Source organism: Aethalodelphis obliquidens, unplaced genomic scaffold, assembly GCF_003676395.1.
Source record: "Aethalodelphis obliquidens isolate GAN/ISIS:26980383/991018 unplaced genomic scaffold, ASM367639v1 scaffold42, whole genome shotgun sequence".
NCBI classification, from domain to species: domain Eukaryota; kingdom Metazoa; phylum Chordata; class Mammalia; order Artiodactyla; family Delphinidae; genus Aethalodelphis; species Aethalodelphis obliquidens.
The window spans coordinates 11,079,741-11,103,076 of record NW_020837986.1 but is presented as its reverse complement, the minus strand read 5'-3'; the positions used below and the strand labels follow the sequence as shown (position 1 = coordinate 11,103,076).

Below are 23,336 nucleotides of genomic sequence, written 5' to 3'. Positions count from 1 at the left end.
TAACATTTATCATATAGTATGGTGTTCTACCATTAAGTATAATGTTTGATGCAGGTTTGGTTTTTTTTATTATTATTATTTTGGGAGAAAACTAAAAAACCATCTGGACTACTTTTTGTTTTTTTGTATATGGCTACTCAGTTTGTCTATTTCTTTTTTAATTAGTCTTGGCAAATTATCTTTTACTAGAAAATTGTCCATTTCATCTAAGTTTTTAGTGTATTGGCATAAAGTTTATAATCTTATTTTTGTCATTTCTGCTATATCTGTAGTTATATCCCTTTTGCATATTAATGTTTATTTTATTGGTCTTTTCAAAGATCCAGCTTTGTTTTGTGGTACATACTAGTGCTTGTTTTCTATTTAATCAATTTCTGCTCTTCATTATTATCTTCCTTCCACGTTCTTTGGGTTTACACTTACTCCATTCTAAAATTCTTGGACATTCTGCTCATAAATTCTCCATATTTCTTCTTACCTAATACCACTGATAAGGTTACAAATCTTGTAAATTCTGCTTTAGTCCCCCCCACCTCCCAAACTGGAGTTTTTATATGTATTCTCATTTTTAGTTTGACCTAAATAGTTTTCATTTCCATATGATTTCATTTTTGAGTAAAGAGTTTTCTAGAAGTGTTTTTTAAATTCTTTTAAAAAATGTTTTTTTAAGAGTGTTTCCGTTTTTTTTTGTAAATGTATTTATTTATTGGCTGTGTTGGGTCTTCGTTGCTGCACTCAGGCTTTCTCTAGTTGTGGCGAACGGGGGTTACTCTTCGTTGCAGTGCATGGGCTTCTCATTGCGGTGGCTTCTCTTGCGGAGCACGGGCTCTAGGCACGCGGGCTCTAGAGCACAGGCTCAGTAGTTGTGGCACACGGGCTTAGCTGCTCCGCGGCATGCAGGATCTTCCGGGACCAGGGCTCGAACCTGTGTCCCCTGGATTGTCAGGCGGATTCTTAACCACTGCACCACCAGGGAAGTCCCTAGAAGTGTTTTTAAATATCAAAAGATTTGGAGTTTATTCAGCTCTTGCTTGTGGTCAGAGAACAGGGTCTGTATGAAATTAATTATCTGATTATCTGTTGAGATTTGTCTTGGGGCCTGGCCTACTCTATGTCTCTGCTTGGAAGCTAGCAGACATCTTAAACTTGACCTCCCCAAAATTAACCCATGATCTTCCCCTAAAATGTACTCTGTAATTCTCCCTGTCCCCATCTGTTGTCTTTGACTCCTTTCTTTCCCACATTCCCCACAGGTAATTTTTTATAAATGTTTCTTGTGTGCCTGAAAGTAACATATTGGGTTCAGGGTTCTACCAGGGTCAATTGATTAGAATTATTAATTCTATTAATATTAAAATTAAAATCTTCTATATCCTTTTTTTGGCTGTTTGGTCTATCAGTTACTGAAAAAGTTTTTAAATCTACCACTGTGATGAAGGACTTGGCAATTTCTCCTTGTATCCTGTCACTTTTGCTTCATACACTTTCAGCCTTTTTTTTTTAACCTCTAACATACAAGTTCAGAATTGTTATATCTTCTTAGAAAATTGTTCTTTTCATCACTTTGTGCTGACGCTCTTTATCACTAATAATGTCTCTAGCCTTAAAGTCTATTTTGTCTGATTTTGCTATGGGTATATCTTTTGGTTAGTTTTTCTCTAGTATACACTTTTTTTCCAACTGTTTACTTTTGGTGCCCTTAGGTTTTAAATGTCCTCTTGTAAACAGCATAGACCTGCATTTTCTTTTTCTTGGCCAATCTGGTTCATCTGTATTTTAATAGATGAATGTAAAACATTTTCTACCTCTGGTTTTGTACCGTTTATGTACCATTCTTTTCACTTTGCTTCCTGTTTCTCCTTTTCTACCTTCAATTATATTTTAATACCCTCTACTAAACTTTTCTCTTTTGTGCATTGGCATTTATACCTTCTATTCTTTTAGTGATCTCTCTGAAGTGTTTGAACTTGACTTGACTTTACAAAGCCAGATAATTATCAATTATCTTTATTCTCCTCCTCTCAAATAAATGAAGCTTCTTAGAACACTTAAACTCTGATTACTCTCTCCAGTCCTACCTGTTATTGTGTCCTGTGCTCCTTGCTCTGTACTCCACAAACTAATCGTCACCATTCATGTTCCATAGCAGGTGCTTGTTTAGATGGACTTCCGTGTTTACCAGTTTAGTTACTTGATATTTTTCTGTCTAATTTCTTCTCTTTAGAGTTCTGCAAATTCACTACGAAGTGTCTAGATAAGATTTTATTTTTATTTATTCTGTTCTGGATTTTAAGTGAGGATCCTGGTCTCTAATCAATTGTGGAAGTTCTTCAGGAACTGCCTCTCCCACATTCTTTTTTCTCCTTCTGGAACGCTGATTGAACCTATTCTTCTCACCTTACCATTCCTGTCACTTCCTCTTTTATATGTTCCATCTGGCTTGTTTTCTGGCTAATTGCTTCCGCTCTTTCATCCAGTTCTGTGATTTTCTCTTCTGCTGTATCTAATTGGCTTTCTTGCCTCATCCTTTGAGACCTGAATTTCGATAGCTCTATTTTTCAATTCTAGAAATTCCTTCTAAAACCTTTATGCTTTTCAGTGTCTTGCTCCAAGCGTCTTCAAGTTTTAATCACCGCCCCCACCCCGACCACTACCTTTTTCTTTCTCTAACCATGAGCTCCACGAAGGCGAGGACGTTTGGTTTAGTGTTGTCATCCCCAGTGCCTCCTACCGTTCCTGGAACGGAACAGGTTCTGAGTGAGCGCTGTCAGATGACTTAGTGACAGTGGGAACAGAAGGATGCTGTGCCGCAGCCTGGCCCCCGCTCTCCCTGCCGCCAGAGCTGCGAGCCTGCTCCCCCAACGGCCTCGCAGGCTTTCTAGTCTCCCCTCAGCCCAGACCTCAGGGAGAGGACCCCACCCCACCCCGCCCACCTCTGCGCAGGCCGTGACGTCACGGGACTGTGACGCGCCCTGGGAGCCCCCGCCCCTTCGCGGCGCTGGGCCGGGAATCCAGGCTCTCTGCGCCGTGATGTCACGGGTCCGGGCGGGCGGACTTTGCGTCGGCCCAATGGGAGCGGCGCGCCGGCCTCCCCTTTAAGGAATGTTGTGACCTGACGTCAGCCGGGCGAGTTACCTCCCCGAGCCGCCGTCGCCGGGCTCAGCGCGAGCCTCGGAGCCCTTGAGCGCGAGGCGCGGAGCCCCCGGAGCCCCCGAACCGCAGCCACATCCCCTCGTCGCGCGCCCCAGAGCCCCGGCCTGCGCGCCCCGCCGGGCCGGCGCGATGCCCTCAGACCGGCCTTTCAAGCAGCGGCGGAGCTTTGGTGAGGCCCGGCGGGCGCTCTGCGAGTGCGGGGTGGGGGCGTGGGGGCTGGGGGGTGTTGGCCGACCGACCCGACTGCCGCAGATGACGTCAGCTCCGTGACGTCAGGCTCGGCTGGAGCTGGACCCTCGGGATGGGAAGCGGGCTGGGGCCTGGGCCGGGGCCTCCGCCTCGCATCCCGGTCCTGTGCCCGGGCCTTAGGGCCCAACGGCTCCGGAGGCGGGGGCTTCGGGGAGGCGGGGTCGGGGCCGCCCCTCGGGTACTGGCGGGACGGAACCGCGAGGAGGACCTCGGCCCGGCCTCATCCCCGACTGCTGTCTGCAGCCGATCGCTGTAAAGAGGTGCAGCAGATCCGCGAGCAGCACCCCAGCAAAATCCCGGTGAGTTCCGCCGCCCCCTCCCATCCCCGCCCGGCCCAGGCCCCGCCTCGGGCTCACGCATCCCCCGCCCCGCTCCCAGGTAATCATCGAGCGCTACAAGGGTGAGAAGCAGCTGCCCGTCCTGGACAAGACCAAGTTCCTGGTCCCGGACCATGTCAACATGAGCGAGTTGGTCAAGATCATCCGGTGCGCGGGCAGCAGCTGTCAGAGGGGGATTGGGTCCTGCTGGGGTCAGGCAGGGGGCTGGGTCCTTCTGAGAAGGAAGAGGTGGGGGTGGGGCACGGGAACGGGTGCTGGGTCCCTGTTGTGGGGAGGTTGGGAAAGGTCAAGGTCAGGGCTTGGGTCAGTGTCCGGTCGGAGGTGAGAGCCTCTAGAAGGGCTTGGGATGGGTGTGAGGTGGAGGATTAGGATCATTTTGGGGAGCGGGTGAGGGCTACACTCGCTCAACAGCCAGGCCCCTCACGGTTGGCTTGCCCTCCCGCCCACCTCAGGCGCCGCCTGCAGCTGAACCCCACGCAGGCCTTCTTCCTGCTGGTGAACCAGCACAGCATGGTGAGCGTGTCCACGCCCATCGCCGACATCTATGAGCAGGAGAAGGACGATGACGGCTTCCTCTACATGGTCTACGCCTCCCAGGAAACCTTCGGCTTCTGAGCCAGCAGTAGGGGGGTTGGCTTGGGAGTGGGGGGTCCCTGTCAGGCTCTGCCCTGGGAGCTCCTGGCACCTGAACTGAGCTGCCTCTGCCCCTGCCCCTGGTGGGCTGGGCGGGGATGCCACATCCTAGCCAGGGGGCACCAACCGCACCTACCCTGCCCCTGGGTGGATCCTGGCCCAGTCATGTTAGGGTTGCCCCTCTGGGTGCTGGCTGGGATGGGGGGAGGTTGGGAGCAGTCCCTAGCACCCCTGCTCTGTGTGGTTTGTCTTTTTTTTTAGGCCCCTGCCTGTCTGCCCATCTGTCCCTCCCTGACCTGAGGTGCTGCCCATGCCTGGACCTGCCCACCCCTGAAGGACTGGCCCCTGGCTCACCCAGTCTTGACATGGTGTATGGATCTGTGGTCATTGTTCCTCTGCAGAATAAAGATTGCTCAGGCCTGCCTGGCCCTTTGCCTCCAGCTGCTTGGGGAGTGGGGAGGGCTGCCCCACACCATTCTCAGCTGACCAGTGCGCAGACCCGTGTTCTGTGGACTCAGAGCTCATTCGGGAAACCCACGCCTGTGTGTAGTGCACCATGGTGGTATTAGGGGCCAAGCCCACCCCTTCCAGAGTGCAGTGTGGTTCCAGGGCAGACGTTTGCATAACAAAAAACATTTATTAAGTAGCCACAACCTAACAAACCCTGCTCATCTGCTTCTTCCCCTTCCCTGCTTGGGAGGGGGGCTCCTTGGTGTGCAGAGCCACAAAGTGGGGAGTGCAAGTGGAGATGCTCCTGGCTACTCCCCACAGGCCTTGCTGCCAGCCTTGGCTCCTCACCGGTACCAGATATTTGTGACCCTGGACTCAAACCTGATCTGCCCAGGACTTCCCTGCTGGAAGCTCTGGTTAGAGGGCTTGGCCCAGCTTCTGGCCCTTTCAACCCTGAAGTCCGTGCAGCCCTGTGCCCAGCCAGGCCTACTTGAGCACAAGCATGGCCTCCGTGCCGTCCTTGGTGGTCAGGTAGAGACCATGTGTGAGGTAGTACTCCCGCCGTAGGAAGGCATAGAAGTAATCGGAGATGAGCAGGATCTGGGGGGAGAGAGATGTGAGAAGCTTCATGATACCTACCCCTGAACTTTGGATCTCTGAGGGGCTAGGTAGGTGTTGGGGAGACCCTGCCCAGGGACCCTGCACCTCAGGGCCTACACCACCCTTCAAGGGTCTCACTGGCACTGCTGCAGAAGTTGCCCTACTGCCCTTCCTCCTCCTACCATGGTCTGTGCTTCCATCCCAAGCCCTGGCCTGTGAACTCCAGACTGGCGCGCTCCTCCGTCTCACCTCCTGGGTGCCCACTGGCCCTTCCACCCCAGCCAAGTCCCCTATCAAACCTGCTTCTCCCACTGGGAACCCATATCCCCCTTCTTCCATCCAGGTGTTCAGGCCATAGAATCAACAGACTTGTCTCCTCCCATACACCAAGCCACCAAGCCTGTCAGTTCTATTTCTACCTGTCCCCGCAGCTACCACCCTGGACAAAGCCACTGTCATCTGAACAACAGTGGTCTCCTCTCTGGGCTTCCTGATCTCAAACCTCCCACCCTAGCAGCAGAGGTTGCTTTTTAAGACAAATCTGGTCATGTTACATCCCAGCTTAAGGTCCTCTAAAGGCCTCCCATGGCTCTTAAGGTAAAGATCAAACTCTCTGGGGCTCTGAGGCCTTGCACTTGGTCCCTGCCCATGTACGTGCTTCAGCCTCTGCCGTGCTCCACCTCACTCAGCTCCAGTCACACTGGCCTGTTCCCTTCCAATGCAGGATCTTTGCTGTCTCCTCTGCCTGGAATGTTCTCTTCCCCTTTCATCTAGTAAACACCTGCCTGCCCTTCAGGCCTCAGGAAGGATCACTTCCACAGAGAAGCCCTCCCTCACACCCTAGATTGGGTCTTGGTCCCATTAACTTTTCTCTGGTAGCACAAACTCGTCCAAATTGCAGTTTTGCATTCATCTGTGAGACTGCCTGATGACTGTGGCTCCTCCCCTGGCCTGGGCAGTGTCACTGAGTGATTCTGCCACCATGGTGTCTGTGCCCAGCTTGGTCTGTCTTTTCTGTCTGGGCCTCAGAATAGAAAGGGCCCTAGCAGCTCAGCGCACCGTCCCCCTCACTGAGGCCCAGAGGGGAACAGGGACTTGCCACGGTCCCCCGAACACTGGGCCCGCAGTCTTACAATTCGATTCATCCCAAGCTCCCAGGACCTCCAGTGCTTGGAACAGGAGGGGCAGGGCCCAGCCCTACAGAAGGATGAGGGGAGAGGGGCTCACCACTGCAGATACCACCAGTTCTCAGGCACTTACAAGCCTCTCAGATTATCATCACCAATCACCTTGGCACAGATGGGGCGACGTAAGCCCAGAACTGGGGGAGCACCTGGCTAGGGCATTATAGCAAGACAGAGGTTGAGCCTGGCATCTCAGCCTCTGACCCCCAAACCCCTGTTCTGGGAAGCCTCTCTCACATTGTGGGCAGGAAAGAGAGCAAACCCACACCATGGCCTCAGGACAAGGACCTGCCATTCTGCCACCACAGGAATCCATCTGGAAGGCTGATGGTTCCCATCTTTCAGATGAGGAAATTGAGGCACAAAGGGTTCAACAGTTGGCCTAAGGCTATACTGGGAGAGCTGGACTAGTGGCTATAACCCTGCAAGGCAATGTACCTGGGGCCCAGTGTGCAAAGGGCCCAGAACTCTGCCACTGAGGGTGTCAGAGCAGAGAGCCCAGGGAGCCCCTGAAGCCTTGCGCCGCAGCTGCCCATGGGGTGTAGTTACCACAGCGAAGGCTGCCCTCACTCCCTGCAGCCCCTTTCTCACCCAGGCCCAAGGTGTCAAGTCTGAGGAGGCGGAGCCTGGAGCTGGTGGGGGTTGATCCCCGAGCCAGGTCAGATGAGGGGCAGGTGCAAAGTCACAGTTCACAACAAAACAACTCCAATGTCACACACGATCAGCTGGTCAAATAGGAAGTCAAAACACTAGGTTATTAGTTTGAACCATATGAAACTGCCAATTTTGCAGATCAAAAACAGTTGAGTATTGACAATTTCATATGGTGTGACAATATAAAATGGAAAAAAAAATCAAGAAATAGTAGAGTAAGTATACAATCTAGAAGCACCAGAACAAATAACTATAGGACCTTAGGCAGCTATTCTTTGTCCTTGTAAGCCTTAACTTTGTAAATTATGTATACATGTTACGTTGATAAAAATAAAAATCCAATTAAAAACAAGCAGCCGATAAATGATTGAATAAGTAAATAAATAAACAAGGGAGAATTCCTTTTGTAATCCTTACAAAAGAGTTCCAAATAATACATGTAGAGACTCTCCCCTCGGGAGGTGGAGCTTAATTCTTGCCCACTCCCCACCCCCTGCCCCCGAGGGTAGGCTAGACTTCGTGACTCACTTCCAAAGAACAGGGAAAGAGAAAATAGTAACTGTGCACTGGAGAAGCCTGGCAAACACTATCTTAACCAAATGATGAAGGATAAACGGCATGAAGTGTGGCTAGTGTGTACTGCCTGAGCATTCTAAAAACCTAAAACGTGGCCTCATGATGAGAAAAGCATCAGACAAACCCAGAGGGGACACTCTACAGGATACCTGGCCACTGTTCCTCAATACTGTCCATGTCACAAGAAATAAGGAAAGACAGAGTGTGAGCAGAGGACATGGGGGAGATGTGGCAACTAAGTGTAATGTGGTACCTGGGACTGGATCCTGGGAGAAAAAGAAGACAATACAGGGAAAACTGGTGAAATCCACATCAAATCTGGAGTTTACTTATTCATAACGTACCAGGGTCAGTTTCTTGGTTTTGACAAACATACCACGGTAATATAAGATGTTAAAACTGTGGGAAACTGGGTGGGGGACATACGAGAACTCTCTGTACTATCTAAAATTATTCCAAAATTTAAAAGCTTATTTTAAAAAGCAACGTACTACTGTTGTGTGCAACAACATGAATGAGCCGCAAAAATATCTTGCTGAGTCAAAGAAGGCTTCAGGAAACGTACATTAAGATTTGTGTTTTTCCATTAATAAAGGAAACTGAAGATGATGCAAAGAAATGGAAAGATATCCCATGTTCTTGGATTGGAAGAATTAATATTGTTAAAATGGCCATACTACCCAAAGCAACCTACAGATTTAATGTGATCCCTATCAAATTACGCATAACACATTTCACAGAACTAGAACAAATAATACTAAAATTTATATGGAACAATAAAAGACCCAGAATTGCCAAAGCAATCCTGAGGGAAAAGAACAAAGCAGGAAGCATAACTCTCTCAGACTTCAGATAACACTACAAAGCTACAGTAACCAAAATGGCATGCTATTGGCACAAAAAAAAGACATATGAATCAATGGAACAGAATAGAGAGCCCAGAAATAAATCCACATAACTATGGTCAATTAATCTTTGACAAACTAGACAAGTATACACAATGGGAAAAAGACAGTCTCTTCAGCAAGGGGTGTTGGGAAAGTTGGACAGCTGCATGAAATCAAAGTTAGAACATACCTCACAGCACACACAAAAATAAACTCAAAATAGCTTAAAGACTTAAACATAAGACATGACACCATAAAACTCCTAAAAGAGAACATAGGCAAAGCATTCTCTGATATAAATTGTACCAATGTTTTCTTAGGTCAGTCTCCCAAGGCAATACAAATAAAAGCAAAAATAAACAAAGGGACCTAATCAAACTTACAAGCTTTTGCACAGCAAAAGAAACCATAAACAAAATGAAAAGACAAGCTACAGAATGGGAGAAAATATTTGCAAATGATGTGACCGACAAGGGCTTAATTTCCAAAATATACAAACAGCTCATAGGACTCAACAACAAAAAAACAAACAACCCAATTGAAAAATGGGCAGAAGAACTAAATAGACATTTCTCCAAAGAAGACACACACATGGCTAACAGGCACATGAAAAGATGCTCAACATCACTAATTATTAGAGAAATGCAAATCAAAAATACATGAGCTATCACCTCACACTGGTCAGATTGGCCATCATTAAAAAGTCTACAGAGAAGAAAAAGAAAGAAAAGGAATCCAAATCAGAAAAGAATAAGTAAAACTGTCACTGTTTGCAGATGACATGATACTATACATAGAGAATCCTAAAGATGCTACCAGAAAACAACTAGAGTTAATCAATGAATTTGGTAAAGTAGCAGAATACAAAATTAATGCACAGAAATCTCTTGCATTCCTATACACGAACGACGAAAAAGCTGAAAGAGAAATTAAGGAAACACTCCCATTTGCCATTGCAAAAAAGAAGAATAAAATACCTAGGAATAAACCTTCCTAAGGAAGCAAAAGAGCTGTGTGCAGAAAACTATAAGACTGATGAAAGAAGTTAAAGATGATACCAATAGATGGAGAGATATACCGTGTTCTTGGATTGGAAGCATCAACATTGTGAAAATGACAATACTACTCAAAGCAGTCTACAGATTCAATGCAATCCCTATCAAACTACCAAGGGCATTTTTCACAGAACTAGAACAAAAAATTCCACAATCTGTACGGAAACACAAAAGACCCCAAATAGCCAAAGCAATCTTGAGAGTGAGGTAAGTCAGAAAGAGAAAAACAAATACCGTATGCTAACACGTATATATGGAATCTAAAAAAAAAAAAAAAAAAAAGGTCATGAAGAACCTAGGGGCAGGACGGGAATAAAGACGCAGACCTACTAGAGAATGGATTTGAGGACATGGGGAGGGGGAAGGGTAAGCTGGGACAAAATGAGAGAGTGGCATGGACATATATACACTATCAAACATAAAATAGATAGCTAGTTGGAAGTAGCCACATAGCACAGGGAGATCAGCTTGGTGCTCTGTGACCACCTAGAGGGTTGGGATAGGGAGGGTGGGAGGGAAGGAGACGCAAGAGGGAAGCGATATGGGGATATATGTATATGTATAGCTGATTCACTTTGTTATAAAGCAGAAACGAACACACCATTGTAAAGCAATTATACTCCAATAAAGATATTAAAAAAAAAAAAAAAAGAATCCATCTGCCAATGCAGGGGACACAGGTTTGAGCCCTGGTCCAGGAAGATCCCACATGCCGTGGAGCAAATAAACCCATGTGCCACAACTACTGAGCCTGAGTGCCACAACTACTGGAGCCCACATGCCTAGAGTCCGTGCCGCGTAACAAGAGAAGCCACCACAATGAGAAGCCCACGCACTGCAATGAAGAGTAGCCCTCACTCACTGCAACTAGAGAAAGCCTGCACACAGCAACAAAGACCCAACGCAGACAAAAATAATAAATAAATTTATAAAAAAAAAAAAAGAAAAAGAGAGAACAGATCTGTTATCAGAACAGTGGATCACTGGAGTTAAGAGCAGTGACTGCCATATGGGAAGTACTACCAAATAAATGCTTATTATATCTCCCAAGCTCCTTTGCAATTAGTGAGTAAGTTTTGGCCAGTGGAGTCTAAGCAGAAATGTCACGTGGCAGCCTCTGGGAAGCTTCCTTATGAGACAGCATGTGTGAAGTGTTAGCTGTTCCCCAACCAAATCACCTCGGTTGTAAATGTTACCATTTAGACCACTGGAGCCATTATTTACAAAACGATGAGAAATAAGGAGCTTGAGTTCCTGATACTATGGAACATGATACCAACTTTGGACCACCTACTCAGATATTTATTTGAGGGAGACCTAACATTCCATTTTGTTTACATCACTGCCTCCTCTTCCATCCTCCACTCTGATTCTTTCAGTCAACCAAACCTAAGTGCAAGTAATACATGTAGTTGAATGGGTGCCTAGGGAAAACTACATATTTGAATAAGATTCAAATCAAACAGGCAGATTTTTAAATTATTTAATAAATGTTTTTCTAACAACAAAAAAAGGGACATGTACCACAATGTTCATTGCAGCTCTATTTACAATAGCCAGGACATGGAAGCAACCTAAGTGTCCATCAACAGAAGAATGTATAAAGAAGATGTGGCACATATATACAATGGAATATTACTCAGCCATAAAAAGAAACAAAACTGAGTTATTTGTAGTGAGGTAGATGGACCTAGAGTCTGTCATACAGAGTGAAGTCAGAAAGAGAAAAAAATACCATATGCTAACACACATACATGGAATCTAAAAAAAAAAAAGGTTCTGATGAACCTGGGGCAGGACAGGAATAAAAACGCAGACATAGAGAATGGACTTGAGGACACAGGGAGGGGGAAGGGTAAGCTGGGACGAAGTGAGAGAGTAGCACTGACATATATACACTACCAAATGTAAAACAGATAGCTAGTGGGAAGCAGCTGCATAGCACAGGGAGATCAACTCGGTGCTTTGTGACCACCTGGAGGGGTGGGATAGGGAGGGTAGCGGGGAGGCTCAAGATGGAGGGGATATGGGGATATATGTATACATATAGCTGATCCACTTTGTTATACAGCACAAAACTAACACACCATTGTAAAGCAATTATACTCCAATAAAGATATTAAAAAAAAAAAAAGATACACACTCCCCTATGTTCACAGCAGCACTGTTCACAATAGCCAAGACATGGAAACAACCTAAATGTCCATCGACAGATGAATGGATAAAGAAGATGTGGTATATACATATATATATATGTACGTACACACACACACACACACACACACACACACACACACGATGGAATACTACTTAGCCATAAAAAAGAACGAAATAATACCCATTTGTCAGAAAGAGAAAGGCAAATACCATAAATCACTTACATGTGGAATCTAAAATATGACACAAATGATCTTATCTACAAAACAGAAACAGACTCACAGATATAGAAAATAGATTTGTAGTTGCCAAGGGAGGGGAGGTGGGGGAGGGATGGATTGGGAGTTTGGGACTAGCAGATGCAAACTATTATATATAGAGTGAATGAACAAGGTTCTACTGTATAGCACAGGGAACTATATTCAATATCCTGTGATAAACCATATTGGAAAAGAATATAAAAAAAGAATGTAGGGACTTCCCTGGTGTTCCAGTGGTTAAGACTCTGTGTTTCCATTGCAGGGGGCATGGGTTTGATCCCTGGTCAGGGAACTAAGATCCCATATGCTGCACAGCGGGCAAAAAAAAAAAAAAGTATATATATATGTAAAACTGAGTAACTTTGCTGTACAGCAGAAATTAAAAGAACATTGTAGGGCTTCCCTGGTGGCGCAGTGGTTGAGAGTCCGCCTGCTGATGCAGGGGACACAGGTTCGTGTCCCGGTCCGGGAAGATCCCACATGCCACGGAACGGCTAGGCCCACGAGCCATAGCCGCTGAGCCTGCGCGTCCGGAGCCTGTGCTCCGCAACGGGAGAGGCCACAACAGTGAGAGGCCCGCAAAAGAAAAAAAAAAAGAAAAATGTAAGTAAATATGGAGCTCTGGTTAATGATATACATGCTGAAATATCTGACAGGAAATGTACTGATATGTATACTTCACTTTGAAGTACATTACAAAAATAAGATGGATTGAGAAATGGATATTTGTGATCATCCAAGTATAGTAAAATGTGAATGGTGGAGTCTAAGTCGTAGGTATACAGGTGTTCAAGGTTAAATCTTTCAACTTTGCTGTGTGTGTGAAACTTTTCATAATAAAGTATCAGGGGAGGGTGGCATGGAAGGAAAGAGCCCTGCGTGCTGGCTTGGTCTGTCTGGAACCGAAAGTCACTAGTCCTGAGTGGATGCCCTGCCCCTGTCCCCAGGGAGAGGGCATCTTGGGGACACACTGGCCTTGAGGCTTCACTCTCTCGGAGGGAAGTCCCTAGCTGTCACAGGCTGGCTGAGACAACCTCTTCTGACCTAGAGGCTTTCCATTTGGGTTGAGGAGAAAGGATTTCCCAGAGGCCCTGGGATTCAGCCAACACAGCATCTGCAGACTCAGCACTACTTTGCCCAGTCTGGGCAGGGAACGTTGGGAAAGAAGCAGTGGAAATAGCATGGGCAAGTTAGTGGCTGTGTGACCCTGTGTAAGTCACAGCGTTTTCCCTAAGCAGCATTTTCCTCATCCGTAAAATGAGTGACAAACTCTAGTTTATTACTTACAATGGTGGCTCCCCTAGTCCTTGCTCTGTCCCTCTGTGCTTTCAGAGACTGAAGAGCAGCCCATTCTTTCTTTTTATAATCTTTTAATGGTTTTAATTTGAAAACAAAAGTGAAAAATGTTTTTATGGTATAAAAAAACCTAGTTGTGGGCTTCCCTGGTGGCGCAGTGGTTGAGAGTCCGCCTGCCGATGCAGGGGACATGGGTTCGTGCCCCGGTCCGGGAAGATCCCACATGCCGCGGAGCGGCTGGGCCCGTGAGCCATGGCCGCTGAGCCTGCGCGTCCGGAGCCTGTGCTCCGCAACGGGAGAGGCCACAGCAGTGAGAGGCCTGCGTACCGCAAAAAAAAAAAAAAAAAAATCTAGTTGTGGGGAGTTCCCTGGTGGCCTAGTGGTTAGAATTTGGCACTTTTACTGCCGAGGCCCAGGTTCAATCCCTGGTCAGGGAACTGAGATCCTACAAGCCAAGCGGTGAGGCCAAAAAAAAGAAAACAAAAATAGAAAACAACACAAAACAAACCTAGTTGTAGAATTTTCAGTTTATTATATGAAAGTGAGAATTACATGATTTAGGGACTAAATGCTTTCTAGGGTAGTTAGTAGTTATAACTCTAATGGTCGGTCTCTGAGAGAAAAGAGAAAAACACCTAGCTCTGATAAATGCTGTCCATTATTATATTTTCTTCTTATTAATGAAAATGCTGGGCTTCCCTGGTGGCGCAGTGGTTGGGAGTCCGCCTGTCGATACAGGGTACATGGGTTCATGCCCCGGTCCAGGAAGATCCCACGTGCCGCAGAGCAGCTGGGCCCGTGAGCCATCGCCACTGAGCCTGAGCGCCCGGAGCGATTCCCAAAACGGAAAAGGCCAAAAAAAGTAAAGGCCCACCTACCACAAAAAAAAAAAAAAAAAAAAAATGCTGATAATACTCAGGCATTAATGTAAGCACTTTACATGTGTGAAAACAGTTAATCCTTACAATAACCCTTCATAGTAGGTACATTATAATTATCCCATCTTATAGATGAAGAAACAAAGGTTCGTCAAGTAATTTGCCCAAAGTTGTACAACCAGCAAGTGTCAGAGGCAGGCTTTGAACCCAGACCATCTGGCATCAGACACCACACGCTTACCCACACTGCTGGACAGCCTCCCTACTCTAGGGATACTTTCGGAGCAGCCCATTCTTTAAAGCTGCCCTCACTGACAATGGCTGAGCCCCTCGGATTCTCTATCGCCATCAGCCACCACGTTCCACCAATTCCCCTCCTCAGAATTCCAGCTCAGCCCCCTTTTCTCCCTCCCACTGCCCCCTCTTGCTCAAAGGCCTCCCTCATCCTCCTGGCCCCTGAGGGATCGTCCACACACACACACACACACACACACACACACACACACACACAGAGCAGCCTCCAGTGCTCCCCTCTCCCTGCGCCACACCTGCGTGTCCCCGTAGCCCTGAACGCAGCCTGGTCCTGCAAACGCTGTGTGGCCACACCTTGGTGCCTCTGCCCATGCCCTGCCCCCAGGCTGGGATGACCCTTCCCACAAAGGGCTCCTTCTCATCCCTGGAGAGGCAACATCGCCATCTCCCACACCCAGAGTCTTCCCCGACTCCACACTCAGTTATGCGACTCCTGGCGTGAAGTCACTTCCCACTGGCCTCCCCACCAAATGGGGTGGCATCTGCTCCAGCTCTGTGGCCCCAGACCCAGCATGGGGCTGGCGTCTTGGGAGCAGTTTGCTGATCCCTTCCCAGGGCTCAGTCAGACCACATTCCTCTCACTGGCAGCCATGAGGGCTCCAGGCTCCCCTCTGGGCCATGATGAAGATGAAGATTTATTTATTTTTTGACCACACTGCACGGCTTGCAGGATCTTAGTTTCCCGACTAGGGATCGAGCCCAGGCCCTGGCAGTGAAAGCGCCGTGTCCTAACCACTGGACCACCAGGGATTTCCCAGAAGATGAAGATTTAATGGGGCAGCTGATAAAAGGGTGGCGAGGGACAGATAGGGGTAGATCAAAAGTGGAATGAAATGGTCAGAACACGCTCCACTACAGGGTGGGAGTGAGGAGAGCTGGAGAAACCAACATCTGAGGATCTGCCCTGGGCCGGTTCGCTTAACAAAAAGCACATCACTGAATCTTCACAACACCCTGGGGTAGGGCTCATAAGCCCCACTTCGAGATGAGCAAACTCAGAGGTTAGGGTCTTGCCCAGGGTCACCCAGGAGTAAGTGACCACGTTTAGGCTGCAGTGCCCATCCTGCCTGTGTGAGGCCCGGAGCCTAGCCCTTCCCTTGACCCCCACGCCCTTCTCAGGGGTCTGTACCCACACTGCCGAGTCCTGCTACAGCCCCATGCTCATGCTTCATATCCACTCTCTGTCACTTAGCCAAGGAGAGAGAGTTTCTTTCTTTCTTTTTTTTTTTTTCTTTTTTTTGCAGTACGTGGGCCTCTCACTGTTGTGGCCTCTCCCTTTGCGGAGCACAGGCTCCAGACACACAGGCCCAGCGGCCATGGCTCACGGGCCCAGCCGCTCCGTGGCATGTGGGATCTTCCCGGATCGGGGCACGAACCTGTGTCCCCTGCATCAGCAGGCAGACTCTCAACCACTGCGCCACCAGGGAAGGCCCGAGAGAGAGTTTCTTGAGAAAAGGCGAAACAAGTGTCTGAGACAACAGAGCTAGCAAGGCTGTTAATGCAGTGTGTCTAGAAGCCACAGGGCTCAGGATCGCAGCCACAGCCAACACTGGCCCCTGGGCTGCAGGGCCCTAGAGAAGCAGGTGCTGTCACCCCAGGCATGTCCCGGTTCCCCCGGTCTCTTGCTTGTGTTGGAGATGCTGACACTTGACAGTCAGCCCACGACTGGGAGAACTCACGTGGTTGTCACCACTGGCAATCAGAGTGCTGCATCCCCTGCCCTTGCTGCCTGGGATCTAGGAAACTGGGAGCAAGTGGGGCTGACGGCCAACTTGTGGAGCTGGATGGGGCTTTGGTGTGACCTGCCAACTCAGGCCTGAATGGACATGCATGGGAGGAGATGGTGGAGAAACAGACCTCCACTCTCTAGCTCTAAAGATGCAAAATAATAGGGAAATCACTAGATCTCAGCCTCAGGGTCTGGAAGGTCACAAAGTAAGATCATAGCTGGCTATGAAGGCAATTATCATCTAGGTGGCACTGTTCAATTCATACAAGTTTTCTCCACTCACTTCCATATTCCCCACTCACAACCACCCTTGTAGGCTGAGGAAACAGAGGCTACCAGCCCCACTCACCAGGTTTAAACAGCCTCCTCCCTGTGCTCCCTCCTGGCAGAGGGAGGTTTTCAGAGCATGAATCTTTATTGTTTTTTGGCAGCACTGTGCAGCTGGTGGGATCTCCGACCAGGGATGGAACCCGTGCCCCCTGCACTGGGAGCGCAGAGTCTTAGCTACTGGACCGCCAGGGAAGTCCCAGAGCATGAATCTGATCTCAGGTGTCTTCACTTAAAACCGAAAGCTCAGCCTGGTCCTCAGCACAACGAGGCCCATGCCTGCCTTGTGGCTCTGACCACTGTTGTCCTAAAATGGCCTCATTCCCTATCAGGTGGCATGTGCCCGTCCTACAGAACTGTCTTACACAGCAGCACACTCACGGGCTCTCTCACCCCCAGGTCTTACCACCCAGAACCTGGTTCGACCCTACACGCCCCTCATGACTCCACTTAGAGGCTGCCTCCCCCTCCCGCCCCCCCACCCCGAAGCTTCCGTAACCACCAGCTCTGAGCTCCCCAGGCTGAGTTTACCCCATTTATAGCACTGTCACGCTGCCCTGGCCCTGCCTGTTTCCTTTTCTTTCTCTCCCACAGATGGTGAGCTCCTTGGAAGCAGGACTGTGTCTCATTCACCCCTAGCAGAGTGCCTAAAAACCCGAATGAACTTTTTGGCCAACCCAATATTTGCAAATCCATAAATTAGGTCCAAGGAGTTACGTGACTCGCCTGAGATCCAGTGAGCTGGGCAGGGATGGGGCTGAGAGTCACTGTGGAGTTCGGGCCACTGAAGCCCAGGCCTTCCTGCTGGCCTTGACCCCCTGTGTTTAGCTCGGGCTTTTCACATCACTCTTGCTGTGGGGGTAGGAGAGGGAGTGGGGAAGGGCCTGGGAGAATCAAGCTTGGGATGCTGAGTGCTGAGCTAAAAGTCTGAGGACGGGAGGGACAAAGGAATGAACTAAGACCTCGACAAAATGCCACCAGCTAAGAAAAGAAAAGCAAACATGCACATCCAGCTGGATGAGGACGAGGGCTCCAGCCTGGGCCACTGGCACCTCATGTCAGGAGGAACAAATCTTCCAGCTAGGGCCATACACAACCCACGGGGATGAACCTGAAATTAGCCCGTCTGTCCACAAATGCGTGCTCCACGCCACTGAATCACTAGCGATCTGCCCAACACGTCCCCACACATTTCCTCACTGGTCCCTTCCCAATAGTGACACACCAGGCTAATGGAAACGTAATTCCAGGAGACAGGACTGCGGTTTCCCTTGTGCTGGAGTGAATGAGCAAGTCCTGAGCGGGGCCCAACGTGCCAGAGGCTTGGTGCCAAGACCTCAGGGCAGAACAGCCAAAGCAGGGCCAGCCCAGTATCTATGGGTCTGCACCACAAGGACGGGGTCAGGAGTGAGGTGGCAGCAGCTTGTGCAGCGATCCAGGCCCTGCTGGGAAGGGCAGAGGGGAGCCACCAGGGAGTCTGTTTTGGATGCAGACATGAGCAGGAGTGGGGCTCTTGGGGCCTGGATGAGAGGGAAAGGGGGTTCTGGCTCTGACTCCCCAGGAATCCAGCAGGAGGACCTGCCACAGGCCCAGCTCTGACCAACGCAGAGACTGGAACTGGGAGGTCAGGGTGTATGTGCAATTTTGTGTGAGATCATTGGTTAGAAATTGTGGTTTCTGGTCATTCCTTTCTTCTGGGTGTTGGGGATACAGTCGTGAACAAGACAGGCCTGGGGGCTGCCCCAGTGGAACCCACAGTCTACTGAGAAGGCACAAGAAACAGGGTATCAATAAACACACAGCTCCGCAACTGCGTGACTTCCCCGCCTCAGCTGCTTCATTCGCATCTGAGATGATAATAGCAGTGCCTCCCTCAGAGGGCTGTTATGAGGATTAAGTCAATTCTTCATCATAATAAAAAAGGAAAACAGCTTGAAGGGCTGTCAGTAGGGGAGTAGCTACATCAGGCATAGTGAGTCCGCACATGCAGGACTGAAACAGGAAGGAGCTTCCTCTCATGTTCAAACAAGGAGAGATCATGAAGACGTTTCATTAAAAGGAAAAAAAGTCATACTTTCATCATGCTGCCAACAATAAAACACACACACAGATAAAACTCCTCCTCCATGAACAGACAAGGTCATGTCAACACACAAAGAAAGGTCCAGAAGGCTGGACAAGCACATGATCCAAAAGACTAAAGGGATCACATGGGCCTGGTCCCTAGTAAGCGTTCTTAAAACATGAGCCACTATTAATTATAAGTTTAGGGAAAGATTTCCTTATGTTACCTGTTATTATTTTGTTGTTTTTTTTTTGCGGTATGCGGGCCTCTCACTGTCGTGGCCTCTCCCGTTGTGGAGCACAGGCTCCGGACACGCAGGCTCAGCGGCCATGGCTCACGGGCCCAGCCGCTCCGTGGCATGTGGGATCTTCCCGGACCGGGGCACGAACCCGTGTCCCCTGCATCGCCAGGCGGACTCTCAACCACTGCGCCACCAGGAAAGCCCTATGTTACCTATTTTTAACTTGAATTAGGGTAAGTGGAACATTTTACCTTACTCTTAATAAAGCTAAATTTTAAACATTCCTTTTTGTTTACATCTAATCCTACATGACCATCATCTTTCTGCTGGTCTCTGACCTGCAGAAGAAAAGGGTTTAAAAAAAAAAAAAGAGATGAGGATTGTTCTCCTTCCCTTGGTTTCCAGGTCTGAATGTTTCCTTAGGAATTTGCTCTGGGTATTTGACGAGCACATTGCTCAAGCTACTTCCCATGTCAACATGTGTCAACATACAAATCCTCTTACCCCCCTGAGAGGTGGGGTTATCACCTGCAACCCTGAGAGGTTCAGTCACTTGCTGAAGGTCACGCAGTGACTGAGTGCGGGGGGACCGCAGTCAACCAATCCATCTAATCTCTCCTTCTCCTTCTCTCTCTCACATGTACGTGTGAGACACACACACCCTATGCATCTATGGGTGGTTTACTGTTGTCATTTCCTGGTTACTGACTCTCAGGCACAATTATAATTAGCAAATGATCTGTGCCACAAGCTGAAAAATATTTAATGGCCCCAGAGGAAGGATGGGGCCTAAGTCACTGGTTTACCTGCCACTGTCATTAATAATTACTGATGATTTTTTCTATTATGAAGCACAGAACTGACCGACTCAAACAGAGCAGGACATAAAATCTCCAGGCCGAGATGTTCTCTACATTCAGCTGCGGACGCAGCAATGATGGGCCTGACTCTGAATGCCTGCTAAAAATCTGTACTCATCTGATTCCCAGGACAGCTCTGATCTGTCTTGTCCAGGGAGGGGAGAATAAGGACCAGGTGACTAAAAGGCACCGCTGCAGCTAGAAGAGCTGAGAAGAGCAGGCTGTGGGACTGAGGACACACTCTGAATGCCACACATCTCACCGGAAGCAATGACTGTAGGTTAGATGGAAGCTGAGCTGGATTGGGCTGTGGATGACATGCAGGGGCTTCACTGGCCAAAGAGACCAGGTTCTGGCAGAAGTGAGAGAAAGGTTGGGGACAGAGCTGCCATCCCTTGACATTATCCAGTAGGGGTGACTTGGCCCCCATCCTGCCCATCTCCCACCCTCTCCCCCTCCCCCTCTCTGAGTCTGGAAGGCTCAGCCCCTATTCCTCATCCCTATGGCTTTCTCTGACCACTCAACAGGGAAGGTGATCTTGTTGCCTCTGGGTTCCTCCAGCAGTTACACTCTGCACATGATGTTCTCCCTGGCTCTCTTTGGTTCATTCCACAAATATTTGCTAAACAACTGCTCTGTGCCAAGCACTGATCAGGTGGTTGGGGACCCTGCAGTGGGTAGGAGAGGTGGATCTCTGCCTTCGTGAAGCTCACAGGCTAGTGGGAGAGGCAGAGAGAGAAGCAGGTAAATGACGTGGGGTTGCAGATCGGGTAAGTACTGTGAAGGAAACAAACAGGAGGCCAAGAAAGAGGCCGTGGGGTGGAGAGACCCCAAAGAAGGCCTCTCTGGGGAGGTGACATTTAACTAAAATTCTAAATGTCTATTTGCTCTCTGTGGCTCCCAACAGGCCGCAGGGCTAGGGTAGTATAACCCTCATGATGAGGGGTGCTCTTCTAGCTCAGTTAATGCTCCAGGACGAGGATGTGACTCGAGTGACTGCCTTGGTGAGTAAGTGCCCCTCTCTGATACACCCCTTCAGTGATCTGGCAGCAGCAGCAGCAAAGCCCAAAGCCAGCAGTCCCAGAAAGCATTTGACCCAACAGAATTGTCTCTGGCTCAGAGCACAAAGCCGGACCCAAGGAGGCCGACGACACAGGTGTGCTGGATGTCTGAACAAACTTCCAGCTTATACACACCTGGCCTGCTGCCGGGAGGTCTGGAGGCTGGTATGACCTGTCTGAAGGGCAACTTGGCAAAATCTGCCAAAAGGTACAATGCTTATGCCCTCTGACCCAGCAAATCCCACCACCTGGAATCTATCTGAGAAAATACTGGCACGTGTATACGAGAGTATGTGGAGGGATATGCAGGGCTCTTCCGTTTATAATAGTGAAATCACCAGAAGCAACCTCAATGTCTATCAGTAGTGGCCTACCCAGTCGTAAAAATCATAGGACATCCTCCCACAGGAGGGATATCACAGAGCTGTTAAAAAACATGATCTCAAGGTGAGATCATTAAGTGAAAAACAGCAAGTCAAAGAACAGTACTTAGAGTGGGATGTCTTTGTGTTTGCTTATGGACTCAGCTGTCTGTAAACGCACAGAGGAAGTCTGCAAAGACACAGACCAAACTGATTCTAACGATCACATCTGCCCTAGGGTGGAAAGGGATGGCACCCAGGCGAATCTTTACTTTTCATTCCATATGCTTCTATTTTGTTTGACTTCTTTTCCCTGGCAATAATGAATTCATGTGTTATTTGTATGATTAAAAATACATTTAAAAGAGATTTTTGAAAAAGATAAAGGACAATGCCAAGAGATCAACCTGGTTTTTCTCTGTAGCTCAGTCACTAAAACCCTCCATCTACTTGGCCTCTGTACCCACCCCCATCCCCATCCCCCTTTTTCCAACAATTCAGTTTCTCCTGCCTTTTTTTTTTCTCCTGCCTTTGATGGCACCTGACAACTTGCAAACATCTCCCATGCCAATTTCAGAGAGCCTTTTCTCATAAAGGCAGCCCTAGGGAAAAAGCTGTTATCTGGCAAGTTCCATGGATACTTCATAATCACTGCAACTTGTACTCCTGACCCACACTCAACACTCATGACCTGACAGCAAGCTGTGTGGACTATTTCAGTGGAGCTCGCCAAGCTCCCCAGAGGCCCAGGGTAGGCCCAATGCCCTCACATGCCAGTCATCACTTTCAAAGGAAAAGTAAGGGGATTTCAGCAAGAGAGAAGAGCCAGAACAACCTTTTGGATTTATTCAAGGTACTAAGTTGCACCCTGCAGATTTCTGTTTGCGTGGACACAGGTAGGAAGGGCTGAGCATCCGCCATCAGTAACCTGTGTGTGTGACAGCAGAACAGACCCCCTGGCCTGGTCCTATCCAGGCTACAGGGCCCTCCTGCATCTTTCTTTCTGCTGTACACAAACCAAGATAAATAGCTGGACTGGACATTAGTTGTCCAGAAATGTCCATGCAGGAAATACCAGACCCATCAGTCACTGCAAGAGCCCTAACTCCCTTCTTCTTTCCCAGCAGCTAACCTTGGAGGCAAGCATCTCCCTGGGGATTATTCACTGGCATCACTGGTCTTTCAGGCGAGCCTTGCTTCCCATCCCGTCCATTATGCACAGGAAATGCCAGGCTGTGCCAATGACAATTGAAATGGTAAACGGTACAAGTGATTCTCATAAGACCTTGACTCAACAATTAGGACAGAGCTGACATGAGGGAACGCAGCACAGTGGATGAGGGGACTTCAGGGAAGTTTGCTAAACCACCTGCAACAGAATCTCTGGAGAGCTTGTTAAAAACACAAATTCCAATCATCGCGTCTGGGAGCAGGATCAGGGAATCTGCTTTTTTTTTTTTAACAAAGCCACGTGATTGTGACAGTCGTAACATAAGCACAGGATTTAAAACATATTAACAGAATCCACATTTTTTAACAAGCTACCCCCTGTGATTCTGATGCTGAGAACCACTGTTCTATGGCACCAGGGGAGAGGCTCTCCCTGGACCAGAGGAAGGTCGGAGCTCCTTGCTGGTACTTCTCATTCTGGGACCCGCTCAGCCTCCTCTCCTGCTACTCCCAGCTGCACAGTTTCTGCTCCAGACGCGCCCAGCAGCTGGACCAAACTATTCCTCATCTCTCTGCCTTTGCTCCCGCTGCTGTGAAGTCTGGAAAGTCTCTCCTCCCCTTTGCCTGTCCCCACCCCCCCAGCCCTCGCACGCTGCAGCCACTCCAGGGGCCGCGCAGCTCAGGCGATTACAGAAAGAGGGTGGCCTCAGGAACTGAGTCTTCTTCTGAACTTGGTTCTTGCCTCCTCCAATGACCTTGGACAATCGACAACCTCTGTGAGCCTTGGTTCCCATTTGTAAAATACGGATAACACTGTCTCACAGGCTTGCTCTGAGAAT

The 23,336-nt window shown here is 48.5% G+C and overlaps 2 protein-coding genes and 1 non-coding gene across 11 annotated transcripts in view; 2 read left to right on the top strand and 1 right to left on the bottom strand.

Annotated features, from left to right (window-relative positions):
* Positions 1-23,336, bottom strand: part of PIGU (phosphatidylinositol glycan anchor biosynthesis class U) — a 126,751-nt gene that overhangs the window by 10,694 nt on the left and 92,721 nt on the right. Inside the window, exon 12 of one of the 8 annotated variants that reach the window (XM_027078541.1) lies at positions 4,986-5,423. The exons of 3 other annotated variants lie outside the window; for them this stretch is intronic. In XM_027078541.1, the coding sequence (XP_026934342.1) occupies positions 5,310-5,423 (114 nt within the window). In that variant the 3' untranslated portion in view covers positions 4,986-5,309. Of the gene's footprint in view, positions 1-4,985; positions 5,424-21,828; positions 23,253-23,336 lie in introns of those variants that run through there. 4 more of the 8 variants (XM_027078543.1, XM_027078540.1, XM_027078546.1 and 1 more) reach the window with 4 other exon arrangements.
* On the top strand, positions 909-4,801 carry MAP1LC3A (microtubule associated protein 1 light chain 3 alpha). Of its 2 annotated transcripts, XM_027078549.1 has the most exons (5): positions 909-3,322; positions 3,646-3,701; positions 3,781-3,887; positions 4,193-4,362; positions 4,635-4,801. In XM_027078549.1, exons 1-4 carry the CDS (start codon positions 3,283-3,285, stop codon positions 4,353-4,355), a joined length of 366 nt encoding a protein of 121 aa, XP_026934350.1. In that variant the 5' UTR covers positions 909-3,282; the 3' UTR covers positions 4,356-4,362; positions 4,635-4,801. The 2 variants fall into 2 exon arrangements, with proteins under 2 accessions (XP_026934350.1, XP_026934349.1); XM_027078548.1 differs by having other exon boundaries at positions 4,193-4,801.
* Positions 13,858-13,929, top strand: TRNAK-UUU (transfer RNA lysine (anticodon UUU)). Its single transcript has one exon. It is a non-coding gene; the product is annotated as a tRNA-Lys (tRNA).